This window comes from Pyricularia grisea, chromosome VII, assembly GCF_004355905.1.
Source record: "Pyricularia grisea strain NI907 chromosome VII, whole genome shotgun sequence".
In the NCBI taxonomy this organism is placed as follows: Eukaryota; Fungi; Ascomycota; class Sordariomycetes; order Magnaporthales; family Pyriculariaceae; genus Pyricularia; species Pyricularia grisea.
In genome coordinates this window covers 2,775,135-2,790,148 of record NC_044975.1, presented here as the reverse complement: position 1 = coordinate 2,790,148, position 15,014 = coordinate 2,775,135, and the positions used below count along the sequence as shown (strand labels likewise).

Sequence of the window (15,014 nt, the reverse complement as noted above, 5' to 3'; positions counted from 1 at the left end):
TGTCCATTCTCCGTTTCTTATTTTACTATTGTTTTCCACACCGGCCTGCATTCTTTTCACTGAAAATCCGAGTATGCAATTGCAATCCAGTTTTGGTCTGTTCTTGGGGTGACCAATAGTTGGTAAAGTCATAGAGCGGACCTTGATAGAATTAACCCCATTGCGGCGCATGATTGGGCTTTGGGCATGCATCGATTGATGCACCTACTCCCTGTCAAGCACGGCACAGAACGGCTGTTCGCGTAGGGGTATATGAAGGGCTTAACAGACGAACCAACCATCTAGCCGCTGGCGTGGAGATGCAGAAAGAAACGTGAAAAACGTCAGTGAAATAGACTGCCCTCGCACATGTATGAGTAGCTCGGTCACAGGGCTCGTATTGTTGAGGTCGCAGTATCTATGGCTGTGTTCGAGAAAAAGCCGTGTCAGGAAAGAAGGCTACGCAGGCTTGCAAGGCATATCAACGGCAAAATTTGCCTTATAAACTAAGCGCAATCCTCTGCATGGGGATTCTTTGATGGGGAATCTAGCAAGAACGCCTGGAAGGAAGATCATTTCACGTACAGAAACACTTTGCAGACGCAGTAACCACGGATTGAGCACTCAAAAGCAATGTGAAGACGCTCGACTTCTTATGCCTTTCCAAAAGAAAATCCCCAAACGCTGAAGATGACCATCGATACGCTCCGGCATCTTAGTCCCAATCAAGCCTTGAAAATCACCTCGGTTAATGGAGATGAAGAAGTCGGTGATGGGATCAGGCCGACACCCAAGAAGGCTCAAAGGTCCAGGATCAAATGCTTTGGTTGGTAGGAGCTTTCGACCCAAATTTTTGCTCCCTTGGGCGACTGGGTCTGTGTAAATGTATTCCAACCATGACAGTACAAGCTTATGCAGCAGTTCGTCGACTTCTTTTGCCTCTACCCTTGAAGCAAACCTTCAACGAAACTTCCACCCGAAATTTCCAATCCCTTATGTTATATAAAGAGGCAGGAGAATATTCACTTCTTGAAGCCTCATCATTTGGTACCAAGCTGGTTGTCAGAGCAGGTCTTGAAACATGGATTTGGAAGGATGGAATTGCTGCACAAGTGTTAGTTGGGGATGTTAGCAAGTCAAGTCCAACATTCCGCGCGACATGGCCGAGGGAAGGTGAGATTGATAGCTTAGGAATCTTGAAAAAAATACAACATCAGCGGTCGGGACTGTATTTCATTAATCTGAAAGGAAAGCATCGGTCTGATGACATGGTCTGGCACTTTGTTTGGACTGTTTCCAGAAAGCTGGCGGGGGCAGAGCAATAGCTCTTGAGAATGAAGAGGCGCAAACTGTCGTCAAGCTCAGTAGAGGCAGTCTCCTGGTCTTTCGGGCATCAACATACGATTGCAGGTCTGCGGGACGACCAGTAGCAGAGTCCATCAAAGAATGCCAGTACTCTGTGTTTGTCTTTTTGTCCAGGCTCCCAATTCCTCAACCACAGATCTAGGTGCTTGTATTTGCCTGAGACAACCTAAGTTGCGCTAACGGTAGGCACAAGTTCATGCCAGTCCATGTGGGCCCTTTTGGTTGAGATAATGCCAAAACTTTGAGACTTATTTTGATATTTACCGGCTACCAACCGCCCCCAGATCCTCCCCAGCCGCTTGCCAAAGATCCACGTTCAATAACCCAAAATCGTCGCCCATGTAGTCCTGCAGTTGATAGTCAAGCAAGCCACCTAGTCCCTCTTCCCCGACATCTCCTGGACCATGCTGCTGATGTGGAGTCTCATCACCAGCTCGCCAATCTTGCATTGCCAGAGAGGATGGTGAATCATCATCCAGGGGTGGCTGGTGTTGCACCTGTCCATTTGCAGCAAAAGTGGCAGCAGCAGGAGCCTGACCAGTGCCGCCGCCGCTGATACCGGCAACACCCAATCCTTTCTGTCTCGATGCCTCCATCGCAGCCCTCAGCCGCCCAAACAGTGCATTGAACCCTTCTGTTGTCTGCGCTTCCATGTGCATCAGTGGCACGCAGCGCGACAGACTGGTCATGATGGCTATATAGGTCTCACAGGACCAGCTCAGTGAAGATTTCATAACGCCAATGTAAAGAGTGAAAACCGAGTTGAGTATGTATGGCATGGCCCAGCTATTTAGTTTGTCAGTTTCGATGGAATTCGTGTAGAAACATATTAGCGATGGACAGCCAGGAATTAAACTTACCGCACCATGGCACAGCACCTCGGCGTACAGACAAACTCGTCAACTGACCTTGCCAGCCCTGCCGCAGCACTCAGACATGCATTGGCAGACGCCACAATCCTTGCATCCGGCCTTGCAGCCGCCGCCATCTTTTGCGCGCTCTCGCTGGACATGTTTGCACAGCTCAGTAGCGACGCCCGGTGGATCGTCAGCAGCGCGTTGTGGTACATGCAATGCAGCACTCGTGACCCGAACTGAGGGCTGGCCGGCTGCGCCTCGAACGCTGCCAGCAGTGACTCAGCCCTACCAGGTCGGAGGCCATCTGGCAGCGTCTCAGCCCAGCCACGGAGCTGCCTCTCGGCTTGAGATATTCGCGCAAGCAGCTCCTCCTCGGAGCATTCGGCCACGTCACGTGAGTAAAGATTCGACGATATGAGGGACATGACCTTGCACAGGTTGATCAGGTCCGAAAAAACGTTGGGGTGCGCAGGCTGCCTACTTTGCCGAGACAATGAGCAGCTGGAAAGTACCTCGTCCGAGGTGGGGAGATCGGCATCGCAGTCTGGGTCGCTAATACATGAGGGCCGGCCGCCTTCAAAAGAGAGCTTTCTGATAACAGACAGGGCTGTCAGTCCTCCAAGCATGCTTCAATGGCCAGGAAAGTTGTTGACTTGAATTCAGGTTGCTTCGAATACTTACTTGTCTAGCCAGTAGCAAGTCCACCAGACCCTACTTCGCAGCCCAATGTCCTTTTGAACAAAGACGAGCTCTTGTGGTCGCTTGTGGGCAGCAAGTCGCCGGTGTAAGCCTATTGACTGGGCCATGCGTATTGCAGAGCCGATTGCCAAATAAGCCTGTCCGTCCCGGTGCAGGTTCATGAGTAACAACGTCTGCCATAAAAATATGCGGCTGTCAGTAAATGGCCTTTCGACTGCATGCGATGACTGCAGTCAGGTGATGATCTGTAGGTTTACTTGCCAACAAAACGAGTGCCTGCACACTGGGAAGATATGGCGTTGCAATCAGTCGATCATACAAGCTCCATACAGTCGTAAAGTGCACATTTCGACTCGCATGGCCGTCCGGCGACGAGTCCCCTATCGCAATGGCGAGGTACAGGCAGCACATCCTGCTCACGTCGCTTGAGCTTCCATCCCTATAGAGATCCTCGAACAAGCGCCAGATTCTGTCCTCGTCCAATACGGGCGCGATACAGTGCACTGTAGCGAAATATTCTTAAAAAGAAAAAGGATCCGTTAGCCATTGGTCTCCGCCCAGACTGAATGGTGATACCAGCACCGGTGAGCCTGCTTACTCTGCAAGCACTTTCGCGCCTTGTCGCGCTCGACCAGAGGTCGAAGCATCAAAGGTGGCGTGGCGACCTCTTCAGAAAGTGCCATTAGCGGGCAAAAGAAAGCCATGACGTCGACCTGTCCTGACCGGTCTTCGCTCTTGAACAGCTCTTCAGCAGATTTTGCCAGCACGTGCACGGAGCTCATCCCCGCGAACTTGCTCTTCTGCGGTACCCTACTGGTCTCAATGACCACGACTCCCTCCAGGACATCATGCGGCCGAGACGAAGCGCTGGGCGATTCGACATTGGTGGTTTGAGTCTCATTGCTGTTGTTGACGGTGCTGTTGCCGCTATCGGGTTCGAGACCAACCGTTATCGGCCGAGTAGGTTGACTGTTGGTTGGGCTCGGACGTCTGGTTACAGGAACATTTCCTGTCTTTGGAGGAGAGCCTGGGGTTTGACACTGGCAGTTGGCTTTCGCTCCATGTCGATTGCAGTCAGACCTGCAGCTCCCTCGCTTTATATCTGTGCCGTCCTCGGCGCGAGTTATGACGCAATCAACGCCGTATATCCGGCAATTGCGACACGACCCTGGGCCGTTGTCACAACGTATCTAAGGGATGCAAAGAAAAAGAGATATTAGTCACTCCACAAGTCACTCTCGTAATACGGTGGCTGTTGAGGGAAACACACCTTGCGCTGCCTGCATCCATCACACTGGGAACATCAAATCAGGTTTAGTCAGCCGCCTGGTTCTGACCTAAAAAAAGAAGGTCAACTTACGGCGCGGAGCCTACGTCGTCTAATGAGCCGATTCTTGGGTGTGTCGGTTGCTGGACCCGGAGTCCCAGGGCTCGGCAACTCTTCCTGGGCGCCAGTTGAGAGCACGGGATCGAACATGGTTGCCACGATCCGCGAAAATGGTCTGCGCGGAATAAAAAAAACAAGAAATTGACAATTTGTGTGATATTACTCGGGAAAAGCTAGACAAAGAATCCTTCCCCATCAGGTGTCGTGTGTGTCTGTGTCGACGTATTCCGCGGAATAAGTGACGAAAAGCAAGAGCGTCGGGATTAGACCCCGCACATCTCCCGCGATATCATGTGGGTGAACGATTAGGCGGTGGAAGCCGTCGATTATGCCGAATTCCCACGTGATTCTCACCCCTGCTTGTACACACTTCACCGCCGCTCCACGACAAAATCCCTTTGTCGTTACCTAACTGAATCCGGCGGCAGAGCTCCCAATCCCTGGCAAATCACGGTCGCCCCAGCCACAGCTAGGTAGACTTGGTGGTGGCCCGGATCGAAATGCGCGTTTCTGCGCGCAGCTTCGTTTCTTTATTTATTTTCTTTTTCGGATGTAAAGCTAACTGTCTTTCAATTTATGCGCTGGGGATTCGACCCGCATCAAATCAACATTTTGACTTTTACGATCGCTTAGCCCGGCAGGCAGAAGATGACGGGATGGCCCGGATGGGCAGCTCAGCGGGCAAGAAAGGGAGGGGGGAAAAAAAACGTGTTCAAGTTGATATCAGTTGCGAACAACTTGAGAAAACTCCACCTGGCTGTTTATTCTTAGACATCCGTTCCTGAGCTCGATAACCTGAGAGGGCAATCAGAGGCTTTGGAACGGTTGCAAGCAGTCTACCGGTACTAGTAGAACAACGCTCCGCTCCGTCATTCAGCAGTCGGGTTTCTCATTTCGGCCGGCAAATAAAACCAGGCCTAACGTGGGAGTTGATGGTAAAAGATAGCTCGCTTAACCATGCATGACCTGAAGTGCGCTTTCATCGTGTTTATGTCAAAATATGACAGTCCGCACGGAATCATTCCGTATCGCCGACCCTGCTTCGCATGGTCCTCCTAGCCTTAGGCCAGTCCTTGATAGCATGCTTTTTCCCAAAAGAAAATATGCATCATTGCCAAAAGGAGAGGTTGTTCTTGGCTCATAATTGAGCTTTGTTATTTGTACGCCCCAAAATTGGTGACGACCGTTGCTGTCACAGAGAACCACGAATGGCATTAAACATCAGTTCTACCGTAATGACATGATTGCCAATTGGGAAAATCTCGACAGCGACTTGTATGGGGGATTAGTGAAACAATAATATATTCTACCACCCACTGGCAGACGGTATCTGCCATTTCTAACCATTCACTGTTAAGACAAGTGATATTCGATATCCCCCGCGATTTCAAGCTTTAAAACCTCAAAGCTAGCTTGTAACCTCATCACAAAACTTGGCCATTTTTTTTTTCTATTTTCTTTTTTTTTCTTTTTGTCTTTAATGTCTAACTAATTATCTGGGTCGCAACTTTTACAACTAAGCTGTTTTATTTCATCCTATTATCAAGTTAAACATTTTTATTGTCGAGGACTTTAAAAATATTTACCGCAGCCAGGACCAAAATTATAATCTCGTCCCGTATCGCAGCCACCAATTCCCAAAAAGCTCCCACCTGTTGATAGGAATAAAGTGATCGCTGGGATCGGTAAAAACAATATTACGAAATAACGGTATTCTCATGCATGGTAACTATCTATCTGTTACTATCTACAATCCTGCAGAGATCTGTTGAAATCTCTGCTACATGTTCTGAGATCACGTTGCTCCACACGTGATCTACCCACTCGCATGTCTGCCCATGAACAGACACCACCCAAGATTTTCCCCAACGTCGCCACCGAGCGACGAAAAAGCTGTCACGATCTGCCCGACGAAATAACAAACAGGTCAATAAATCAAAAGATCCTGCAGTACCTGCGCGTTGCAGATACCCCGTCGGATCCCAAATTATAAGGCGTGTCACCTTTGACCATGACAAAACCTCGTTTGGCGAAATTATACCCGCCCTCCCCCCCCCCCCCCCCCCCCCCCTTCTACAAACCCAGGCCGGCAGCCGCAGCATCCCCGTTTTATTCGAGCGCCTTGTAATATTATACGCCCGGCACACCTTCCCGCATATTGCCGGTTAGCACCCTGGAATCGGGGTTTTCAATATCCATGTAGGAAGCCAATCGTTATATCCACGGAAGAATAACCGAGAAGGGTTCCTGTAGGCCCTATTCCTTTGCCATTTTAATTCTTTGGTTTTTGGGTTGAGTATCGTCCACCCAGGAATAAGCTTCCAAGGTACTTGAACCTTTTTCATAAAAACGTTCGCATTATGGTCCGCTTTATCAACGTTGTAAGGGTTTTTATTTTCGCCATAATCAGGGGCAGGATAAAGTTTTTCGTGTTCCATTCTTTCATCCCATTTATAAAAGAAAAGAGCGCTAATTACCGGACTGTTGCGATTGTCGATTTCGTAAATATAAACTGTTTCAGACGGAGGGTGTTCTTGATAATATTCAAGAACGCGGGAAGGGCAATAATCGCCTATTCGGAGCATTTTATTGCCGTGCATAGACATTGCTCTTTCGTTAATGCCTTTATAGTGTTCAAAAAGTTGTGGAGGAGCACTGGTGCCTAATGCCCATATTCCCCAACGCCCAGCTGAAATATCTCTGTTACCAGCGATTGAAACGTCAATGAAAAAGGGTAAAAAAAATAACAAACGGATAATAGAAAAGAATGAACATGTTAAATTAACAATAAGTAATTAAGCGAGGGGATTGCAAATAATTTAAAAGGCCTTGGAATATACAAGGACAGGAAAAAAAGAAATTGAATTCGGGCAGGTTTTAAGCTTCTTTATACATGAGAAACATGTTGGCAATGTATTAAAATAGTACCATAGTAATAGGAACTTAATTTTGGTAAAACTAATAATAATTTTCCGGTTTTTTTTAGATATTCCATGCTGGCTGTGTCGGTTTCAAAAATAAAAAAATAAAAAATAAAAACCTCGCCCCCACCGCCTTCCGTTAACCTTTAATGGCCTAGGCCGTTGCTAACGTTGACGGTTTTGCGGTTTGTAAAAATGAACAGGATTTGTCTATAAATACAATAGTGGGCTTAAGCCTAAATAGATTAGGATACGAAGGGCTATTTTCAAAAATTTAAATAGAGGGAGAAGGTTTGGAGATTCCAAAAGTTGGATTAGTGGTAAACACCTGCACCTTCTCGTATAAAATATAACCGCTTGGGTTCACGGTAGCCGTCCACCAAAAGCTTACGATATTAAAGGGCACGCTCAGTTTCGTGAAACAGCGCAAAAATTTGACGGCTTAGCATTTCTTTTTCCGAATATAGTTCGGTATATTCGGCATTTCTAGGCTTTTCGAAATCCTCCCAAAAGTAATACGGGGGATCGAAAACGCCGTTTTTAATTGCTTCGGCAGCGACAATTTTCACCGGGTCGACAAGTGGATTATTTGTATTTTCATGCCTTTTTTCAATTTAAGCAGCTTAGTCAATTGTGGGAAGCCTCGAGTGAGTTAAAAGGAGAGAAAAGATCAGGGATAATAATATGTATATTATATTGCGAGGTATAACCTTTCCCTTTTTTATCAGAATATAATGTAAGGTTGCCGAAACCATTTATGTTTTCGACGGCCTTTTTCCGGGTCGCGAGAGATGAATTTTAATTTGATTGTATTCGAATTTATTCAATATTCCATGGCGGAACCCACCAATAAAGTAGTCGATTTCAGGCATCACCTCTGCCCGCTCCGCCCATTCACCCCACGCCACATAATCAGTGGTAAACGTAAAGGGCACACTTTCGTGTTAACAGTCTTCCAGTTACTAGTGGCGGGGAGATGTTTCTAATTCACAAGGCTGGTACCTGGCAGTAGCGGGGCTTGGCCGCATATAACCACGCCACCAATCTCTAGTTTTTAATATCCGAGAGTAAACACCCCTTATAGCCACCTGATTTTTCAGTTTCTTGATTCTTGACAGAGGCATATCCGTCGTACATACAAGCTAGCAACGGGCTCACTGTGATAAGCACTTGATACGAAGACCAGCGAGCCCCTCCTAAACCACAGGTTGCCGGCTAGCCAAATCTGAATAGGGAAAAAAGCCATCCGGTATTTGGAAAGTTGGGTCATACACCCTCATGTGATCAACAATTCGCTGGACTGCATCTGTGCGGTAGTTGAACTTTAATGTTTCCTCGGCATTGGCTTGAGTTGAGTGTTTATTTGGTTAGTTGAACGGTTGATAATTGTGAAAAAGAAGATGACAAAACCAAATACTCGTCATAAACTCGGGCGTTATGAACTCACAAGGCAACGCTTCGCCTTCCATGTAGTCCATGACCTCTTCTGGGGGCTTTTGATCGAAGCCATAGTTGCTCAAAATCTGGATGGCGGATGCGCGGTTGTGCCGTATCTTTTGATAAATTGCCAACCGCTCCGGGACTTGAGACTTGGTCGCGCCCAGCATGCAAAGGCCGAGAGAAAGGCCGTCTTCAAGACCTTGTGCTCCACCCTGGCCCTGATCTGTAAAGGATTCACTTTTTTGTTAGAGTAACAGAGTCGTTTTACGCGAGGATCACAAGCGGATCTTTTGTCTCGAGAGACTCGATGGGAACTCACGCGGCAGCATTGGGTGTGCGGCGTCTCCGACAATCGCCATGTTCCCCTTGTGCCATGTCGGGATGGGTGCACGGTATTGGAGAGGCCAACGTTTGAACTCTTGACATTTCCTGTTTGATCCCAGTCGGCTTGTGTTAGTGAAACTCCAAGGATGTAATGCTTGGACTAGGCTAGGGATACAAATACTCACCCAACAACTGCGAGAAGTCCGGGGTCAAATCCCTCCAGTGCCTTGAAGACTTCGTCCTTGGTAGCTGGGGCGTCCCAGTCTAGACAGTATAATGGTCAGGAAAGCTGCTTTTGAGGGGATCAGGGGCTGATGATAGACGGACCTTCCCTGCCGGAACCCAACTCGTCATTTCTGCACATGATAGTGAAGTTGAGGACTTGAGAGCTAGGTAGTTATGACGTTTTTTTTTCAGATCAGCTTCATTATCCCTTTTTCCAGATGCCGTATCATCCTTTTCCCTCTGTCTTGAAGACTTACTTGCGGCACGGATAGTAGACCAGTCTTCTGTTTCTTGCAACATCTGGCCAGATTCGCAGACCCTGTAAGCCGACCAGTTCCTTGGTGAAGAAGCTAGTCTCCGGGTCATCCTCAACGAGGGCTCTTGGAATCAGGAACCGATAGCAGCAGTTGGAATGCTGCGCGGGACGAGGGTTGTTTGGATGGCCAAGTATCGTGGCAACAGATACCGAGTGTATCCCATCAGCCCCGATCAAAAGGTCCCCGGTGATCACGGTACCATCCTTGAGAGTCATGGAAGGGGTTTCGGGATCATATAGTACGACCTCGGATTTGGTCTTGATTACGACCGGTGTACCGGGTCCATCCGGCGCCGTAGCCATGCGCTTCAGGTTTTCATGAAGGTCGACTCGGTGGGCATAATACAAGTGTGCCCTGTGGGTCTTGATGTTGTGCCGGAAGTCAGAGTACGCCAGCACCTTGTCGCGCTGTGATGGCGAGAAGATGTACATGGACTCGGATGGGACGAACTGGGCCTTGACGACGTCCAGTCCCCATCCTATCAGGAACCGGGCAACATTGGGTGGGACGTTGATGGCCGCTCCGAACTCGTGATTCAGTGACGACCGCTCGTAGATTGTTACCGAGTGTCCGCATCGGCGCAGGGCAATGGCCGAGGCGAGCCCTGCCACCCCCGCTCCGGCTATTATGACATGCATTCTGTGATGTACGAGCTGATTATAGCGGGACTTGTTCACGGAGAAATAGACAAAGAAGGAAACCAGCTGGGGTGGTCAAGAAGCAACTGGGTTTAGCAGGAAAACTCGACTCGTGTTGTATGTATAGCCAAAAGATACTTGACAAGATTTATCTATGTAAAGGGGCCTCCGCGCTTTGGAGCAAAAATGCCTCATCTCGATACAACTTAGTCGGGCTAGTTCCCACTTTCTGCAAAATTGAACTTTAACAGAAATGCCACAACAAAACCTGACAAGCAAATACGACAAGCCACCCAAGTACAGGATTATGGTCCAATCAAGCCAACAGCCGCTGATACCTTGTATGTACATCAACAGCCTAAAACGGTTTCAATTTTATGTAAGTCAAGATCCCCCACAAATACTCAGCGCCTATCTTTCACACCCAGTAGGAACTTTACCTTGCTTTTCAGCACGTTTGACGACCCCCTACAGGATGATATCCCACTACTCACATGCCCTATGACGCTGCACATTAATTTATGTTGGCCATCAAAGACCCCAATGTTCACATGCAAACACGCAACCATTGGTGGCAGAAGTGACCTAAATACTTGAATTTTGCAAAAATGCGACACCTGGGCCTACTTCAGCCAGCCTTAGCGGCATCAGTGTATAAAGAACTTGTTTTGCTATTCCTTGCCGCCTATGAGGTGTCGGCATTGATATGTAGAGCTGTACACTGAGCTCTTGGGATTCACTGTACAGAGGGCTTCTAAAAGTTGGCATATCCTTGTCATGGCTCAACTATCCTCAAGGAAGAAACATTTGGTTAGTATCGACGGCGCCGGCCCCTCCTTTATCCGCACCCCCAGGAATATAGATGCGATCGCCAACAACAGCAGCGGCAGTTCCGTGACGCGGCTCCGGCATGGGCGGTAGGACCTGCCAGCTATCAGACTTGATGTCGTAAACCTCGACATTATCAAAGATGCCGTTCCCAACCGGATTCCCCTCCCCTCCAAACGTGTAAATCTTGTCCTTCACCAAGGCCGTGGCGATGGACCCCCTCGGCGTGGGCATCTTCCCCTTGAGCTCCACCCACTCCCGCTTCGCCTTGCTCAGGTCCATGGCCAGGACCGTGCCGCGGACGTTCTTCTCGCCGCTCACGCGCCCGCCGACGACGTAAAACGTGTTTCCCCGCACCACGCCGCCGCAGTGGTCACGCCCGCCGTCGGGCAGGTCGGGGAACGCCGTGTCCCACCGCAGCGTGCGGGTGTCGAACATGGACGTCCACGGCACCGTGGTCTGCTCGCCGTTGAGGAAATCGGTGTAGTTGAGCCCGCCGGCGATGACAATCTTGTCGCCCCAGACGCCGACCGCCGAGGCGCCGCGCTCGGTGCCCGCGGGCATCGGCGGCAGGGCCGACCAGGCGTCCGCGGCGGGGTCGTAGGCGTAGCTGTTGGGGATGGGGTAGTTGACCCCCTGGCCGGCGATTGCGCCCAGGACGAAGAGCTTGCCGCCGAGGGAGGCCATGTTGGCGTGGTTGACGGCCGTGGGGATGTCGGCCACCCGGCGCCAGGTGTTGGCGGTCGTGGAGTAGACCTGCATGTAGCTCACGGAGGGTATGGTGGTGGGGTTTGCGGGGACTAGGTTGATGCCACCGACGATGTAAATGTCGCTGCCGATCGTTGCCACGCTTTCCTCCTGCTGAGGTCCCAGTGGGATGGGAGCTAATAGCTGCCAAGAATTGGACCTAGCGGGTAGGGAAACGGCGGATGCCACCAGGGCCCAGAGAAGGGGAGACACGGGTGATGGAAGTGTGATTTTCATTTTGGATGTCTGTTTTTAGTATGCAGAATGAAGAGATGTCATGTCGGATAAGGTTGCCTTTACTGGAAATTGAAAAGGACAAAGGAGACGGTCCCAGAAGATTTACACAAGGCATAAAATAAACCCGAGTCGTTAGCTAGGCAATTGATTGGCCGTGATATATATTTGCTTTATATGCGGCCTCTAGTCTAACTAGCGTAGTATATTTCGTATGGGTAAATGTTCGGGTTTACTTCGGTACTCGCTCTACAAAATCTGTCATGGTCGAATCCTGTGGAAAACATGAGCACTATTCAATCCTTTTCACAATATAATATTCCAAAAGCTTGACTCGACCGCATCTAGGGCGATCAACCTTTTTTTGGCAACCGAAACCTTAATATATAACACTTCCCACTTTCCATGCACGATTTATGACAAGTCAATAAAAAACAGACCAAGTCATGGAATATAGTACAAAATGTCTTGTAAAAAGAAGCTGCCCCCTCTTTCGTTATCGTTTCAATGGCACCTGAGTACGCCAGCAGTGAGGGTGTCCAGGGAATTACCCTGGCTGTATGACACTGTGTATGCCCACTTAATTATCGCAAGCTCAACCCCTGCCAAGACACAGCTTACACTTAAATCAACAACAACAACAACAACAACAACAACAACAACCAATGAAGACAGAAACAGTCTAGACTTGCTCTTTTGCCGGCCCATTTTTGCCCAATTCTTAGGGCCCAGTTTATCATCACTTGCCACTTGACCATCATGTCTCCCCCAGTGGATTTCAACAACGACACTGACAAGCCGCATGAATTCCAAGTGGCCGTGGTCGGAGGCGGAATAGTCGGCCTGGCAATCACATGCGGCCTCTTGCGTCGCGGAATACAAGTCAAGGTTTACGAACAGGCCCGTGCCATCGGCGCCGTCGGCGCAGGGATTGCCTTCACCGCCTGTGCGCAGCGCTGCATGGAGCGGCTGGACCCGGCCATCGCCAAGGCCTTCTGGAGCGCCGGCGCCGTGCCGCTGTCGAGCGCAGCCGGCTCCGACGACCCCAACGACTACCTTCGCTGGGTCGATGGTTTCAACTCGCACCCCGGCCGTGACCCCCGGTGGCAGGAGCAGCTGTATGAGCTCAGTGCTGGCGTCAAGGGTTTCGTGGCTGTGAGGAGGGATGAGTTTGCTGCTCAGATGGTGAAGCTGCTCCCGTCGGGGGCGGTTGAGTTGCAGAAGCGGCTGGAGGATATTGTTGATGAGGTTTCTGACCAGGAGGGAAGAAGGACAGGCAGGAAAGTACTGGTGTTTGGGGATGGCTCAAGGGTCACGGTTGATGCGGTCATAGGCTGCGATGGAGTCAAGTCAAAGGTTCGAGAGGTCATGTTCGGAAAGGAAAACCCGGCCTCATACCCCACCTACACACACATTGCCGCCTACCGGGCCGTGATCCCCATGGACACGGCCATCAGAATCTTGGGAGAGCGCAGGGCAAAGACGTTCAACAACCACCTCGGCCCCGGAGGTAACCTCTTGCACTACGCCGTCTCCAACCAGACGCTGGTCAGCATGACGGTTTTCGTATCGGACCCCAACGAGTGGCCCGACCACCGGCAGCTGACCTGCAACGACGGCTCCAAGGCTCACCTGTTGCGAGTCTTTGCCCGCTTCAACCCCACAGTCGTGGACCTCATCAGACAACTACCCGACGAGACCCTGCCTAGGTGGGGCATATTCGACCTCGCCGAATACCCCCTGTCGGCCTTCAACAGCGGCCGCGTGGTCCTGGCCGGAGACGCCGCCCACGCCAGCGCACCCCAGCACGGCGCGGGGGCCGGCATAGGCATGGAGGATGCACTGTGCCTGGTGACGCTGCTGGAGCGCGTGCGGAAGCAGCAGCAGCAGCAGCAGCAGCACGCGGCGGCACTGGAGGCGGCCTTTGCGAGCTACGACGCCGTCCGGCGCACGCGGTGCCAGTGGTTCGTCAACAGCAGCCGGCGCATCACGGATCTGCACCAGCAGCGCGAATGGGGGGACCCGGCGAGGCTTCTCAAGGCAAAGTCGTGCTTTGAGGAGATTAGGGATCGCTCGCACAAGATTTGGCACTTTGACTACGAGGGTATGGTGGAGGAGGCGAGTGTGACGTATCTAGAGCTTCTCTCGGGCCAGCGTACGTCTCGCTTTGTGACGAGCAAGGTTAAAGCCCGTCTGTGACTCATGGTAGAAGGCACCAGCTGGCAGCAGCATCGATATAGTGGTAGCCAGATAAGGAATATTCCTGTAAGCATGGTGGCAGTGTCATGCCTTTCTACTACGGTAACAATACTTTCAAGTCATGGTACTATGATGGTAGGGTTATCTATTCCTAATTAGGCGGTATTTTACACATATAGAAAAGTGGGGGAATGGCTTGGAAATAGCCAGGGGCCATGGATTTTAGTCGTAAAGTCCCCTTTTTAAAACTATATTATCGTACCTCCCGACACTAGTTCGCCCGTAGAATTATAGATTGTCGATCCTCGCTTAGCTTAACCCAAGGTTAAAATTTGCAGGGCGATTTTTAGCCCCCGCGTGCATGTGAATATGTCCAAGATATCTTTCACCGACTTTCTGCATATCACAAAACTCAAAACAAAGTTGATTTATACTTTTCTTCAGTTGCATATCCTCACCTAATACTATGTATTCAACCAGCTGGCGACCATCCGCCCCACCGATCAACGGTCCGGAAAGTGGGTTAGAATTTCGGTTATCGAAGTCAATAATATGGGGCCCTTTCCAGTTAGACTACTTCCCCTTCCGGTTGAATTACTTCCTCTTCGGTAAAGATGGGCGGCCTTGGTGTCACTGCATCGAAAGAGGCAATATGGAAACGTATTACAAATTGCGCTTTTGTACACTTTACGTGCAATTCGTGTATCCATAGAGGTGCAAACATTTACCTAAAGTCTATGCATACGAGGGTAGGACCCAGAATGATTAGCGGGTCGGTCCTTTGCTCGGATGCTTGCCGGAATAAACGATAGCGCGCTTAATCAAGCATACCTTCTTAATTTGCTAAATAGTAT

The 15,014-nt window shown here is 49.9% G+C and overlaps 4 protein-coding genes across 4 annotated transcripts; 1 reads left to right on the top strand and 3 right to left on the bottom strand.

Moving 5' to 3' along the window:
* Positions 1 to 1,426: 1,426 nt before the first annotated feature.
* PgNI_10835 (uncharacterized protein) lies at positions 1,427 to 4,510 on the bottom strand. Its single transcript, XM_031130809.1, has 7 exons — positions 4,261 to 4,510; positions 4,171 to 4,194; positions 3,499 to 4,090; positions 3,129 to 3,418; positions 2,883 to 3,073; positions 2,205 to 2,792; positions 1,427 to 2,130 (listed from the first exon to the last, which is right to left on the bottom strand). The coding sequence occupies exons 1-7, from the start codon at positions 4,375 to 4,377 to the stop codon at positions 1,605 to 1,607; spliced, it is 2,328 nt and encodes a 775-aa protein (XP_030980099.1). The 5' UTR covers positions 4,378 to 4,510; the 3' UTR covers positions 1,427 to 1,604.
* Positions 4,511 to 8,404: 3,894 nt separating this feature from the next.
* On the bottom strand, positions 8,405 to 10,152 carry PgNI_10834 (uncharacterized protein; the record flags this gene model as incomplete). Its single annotated transcript, XM_031130808.1, has 6 exons — positions 8,405 to 8,553; positions 8,656 to 8,871; positions 8,968 to 9,077; positions 9,158 to 9,236; positions 9,300 to 9,361; positions 9,455 to 10,152. The coding sequence occupies 6 exons, from the start codon at positions 10,150 to 10,152 to the stop codon at positions 8,405 to 8,407; spliced, it is 1,314 nt and encodes a 437-aa protein (XP_030980006.1).
* Positions 10,153 to 10,944: 792 nt separating this feature from the next.
* PgNI_10833 (uncharacterized protein) lies at positions 10,945 to 11,964 on the bottom strand (the record flags this gene model as incomplete). The annotated part of the gene is made up of 1 exon (XM_031130807.1): positions 10,945 to 11,964. One exon carries the CDS (start codon positions 11,962 to 11,964, stop codon positions 10,945 to 10,947), a length of 1,020 nt encoding a protein of 339 aa, XP_030980007.1.
* A 756-nt stretch (positions 11,965 to 12,720) lies between these two features.
* On the top strand, positions 12,721 to 14,160 carry PgNI_10832 (uncharacterized protein; the record flags this gene model as incomplete). Its single annotated transcript, XM_031130806.1, has 1 exon — positions 12,721 to 14,160. One exon carries the CDS (start codon positions 12,721 to 12,723, stop codon positions 14,158 to 14,160), a length of 1,440 nt encoding a protein of 479 aa, XP_030980008.1.
* Positions 14,161 to 15,014: the final 854 nt, after the last annotated feature.

Excerpts from the sequence above, each read along its gene's own strand:
- PgNI_10835 (XM_031130809.1), bottom strand. The coding sequence starts at position 4,377 with ATGTTCGATCCCGTGCTCTCAACTGGCGCCCAGGAAGAGTTGCCGAGC. Across the intron at positions 3,074-3,128 it reads CAGATCATCACCTGACTGCA|ACGTTGTTACTCATGAACCT; the intron begins GTCATCGCATGC and ends TTTTTATGGCAG. Across the intron at positions 2,793-2,882 it reads ACTTGCTACTGGCTAGACAA|AAAGCTCTCTTTTGAAGGCG; the intron begins GTAAGTATTCGA and ends GTCTGTTATCAG.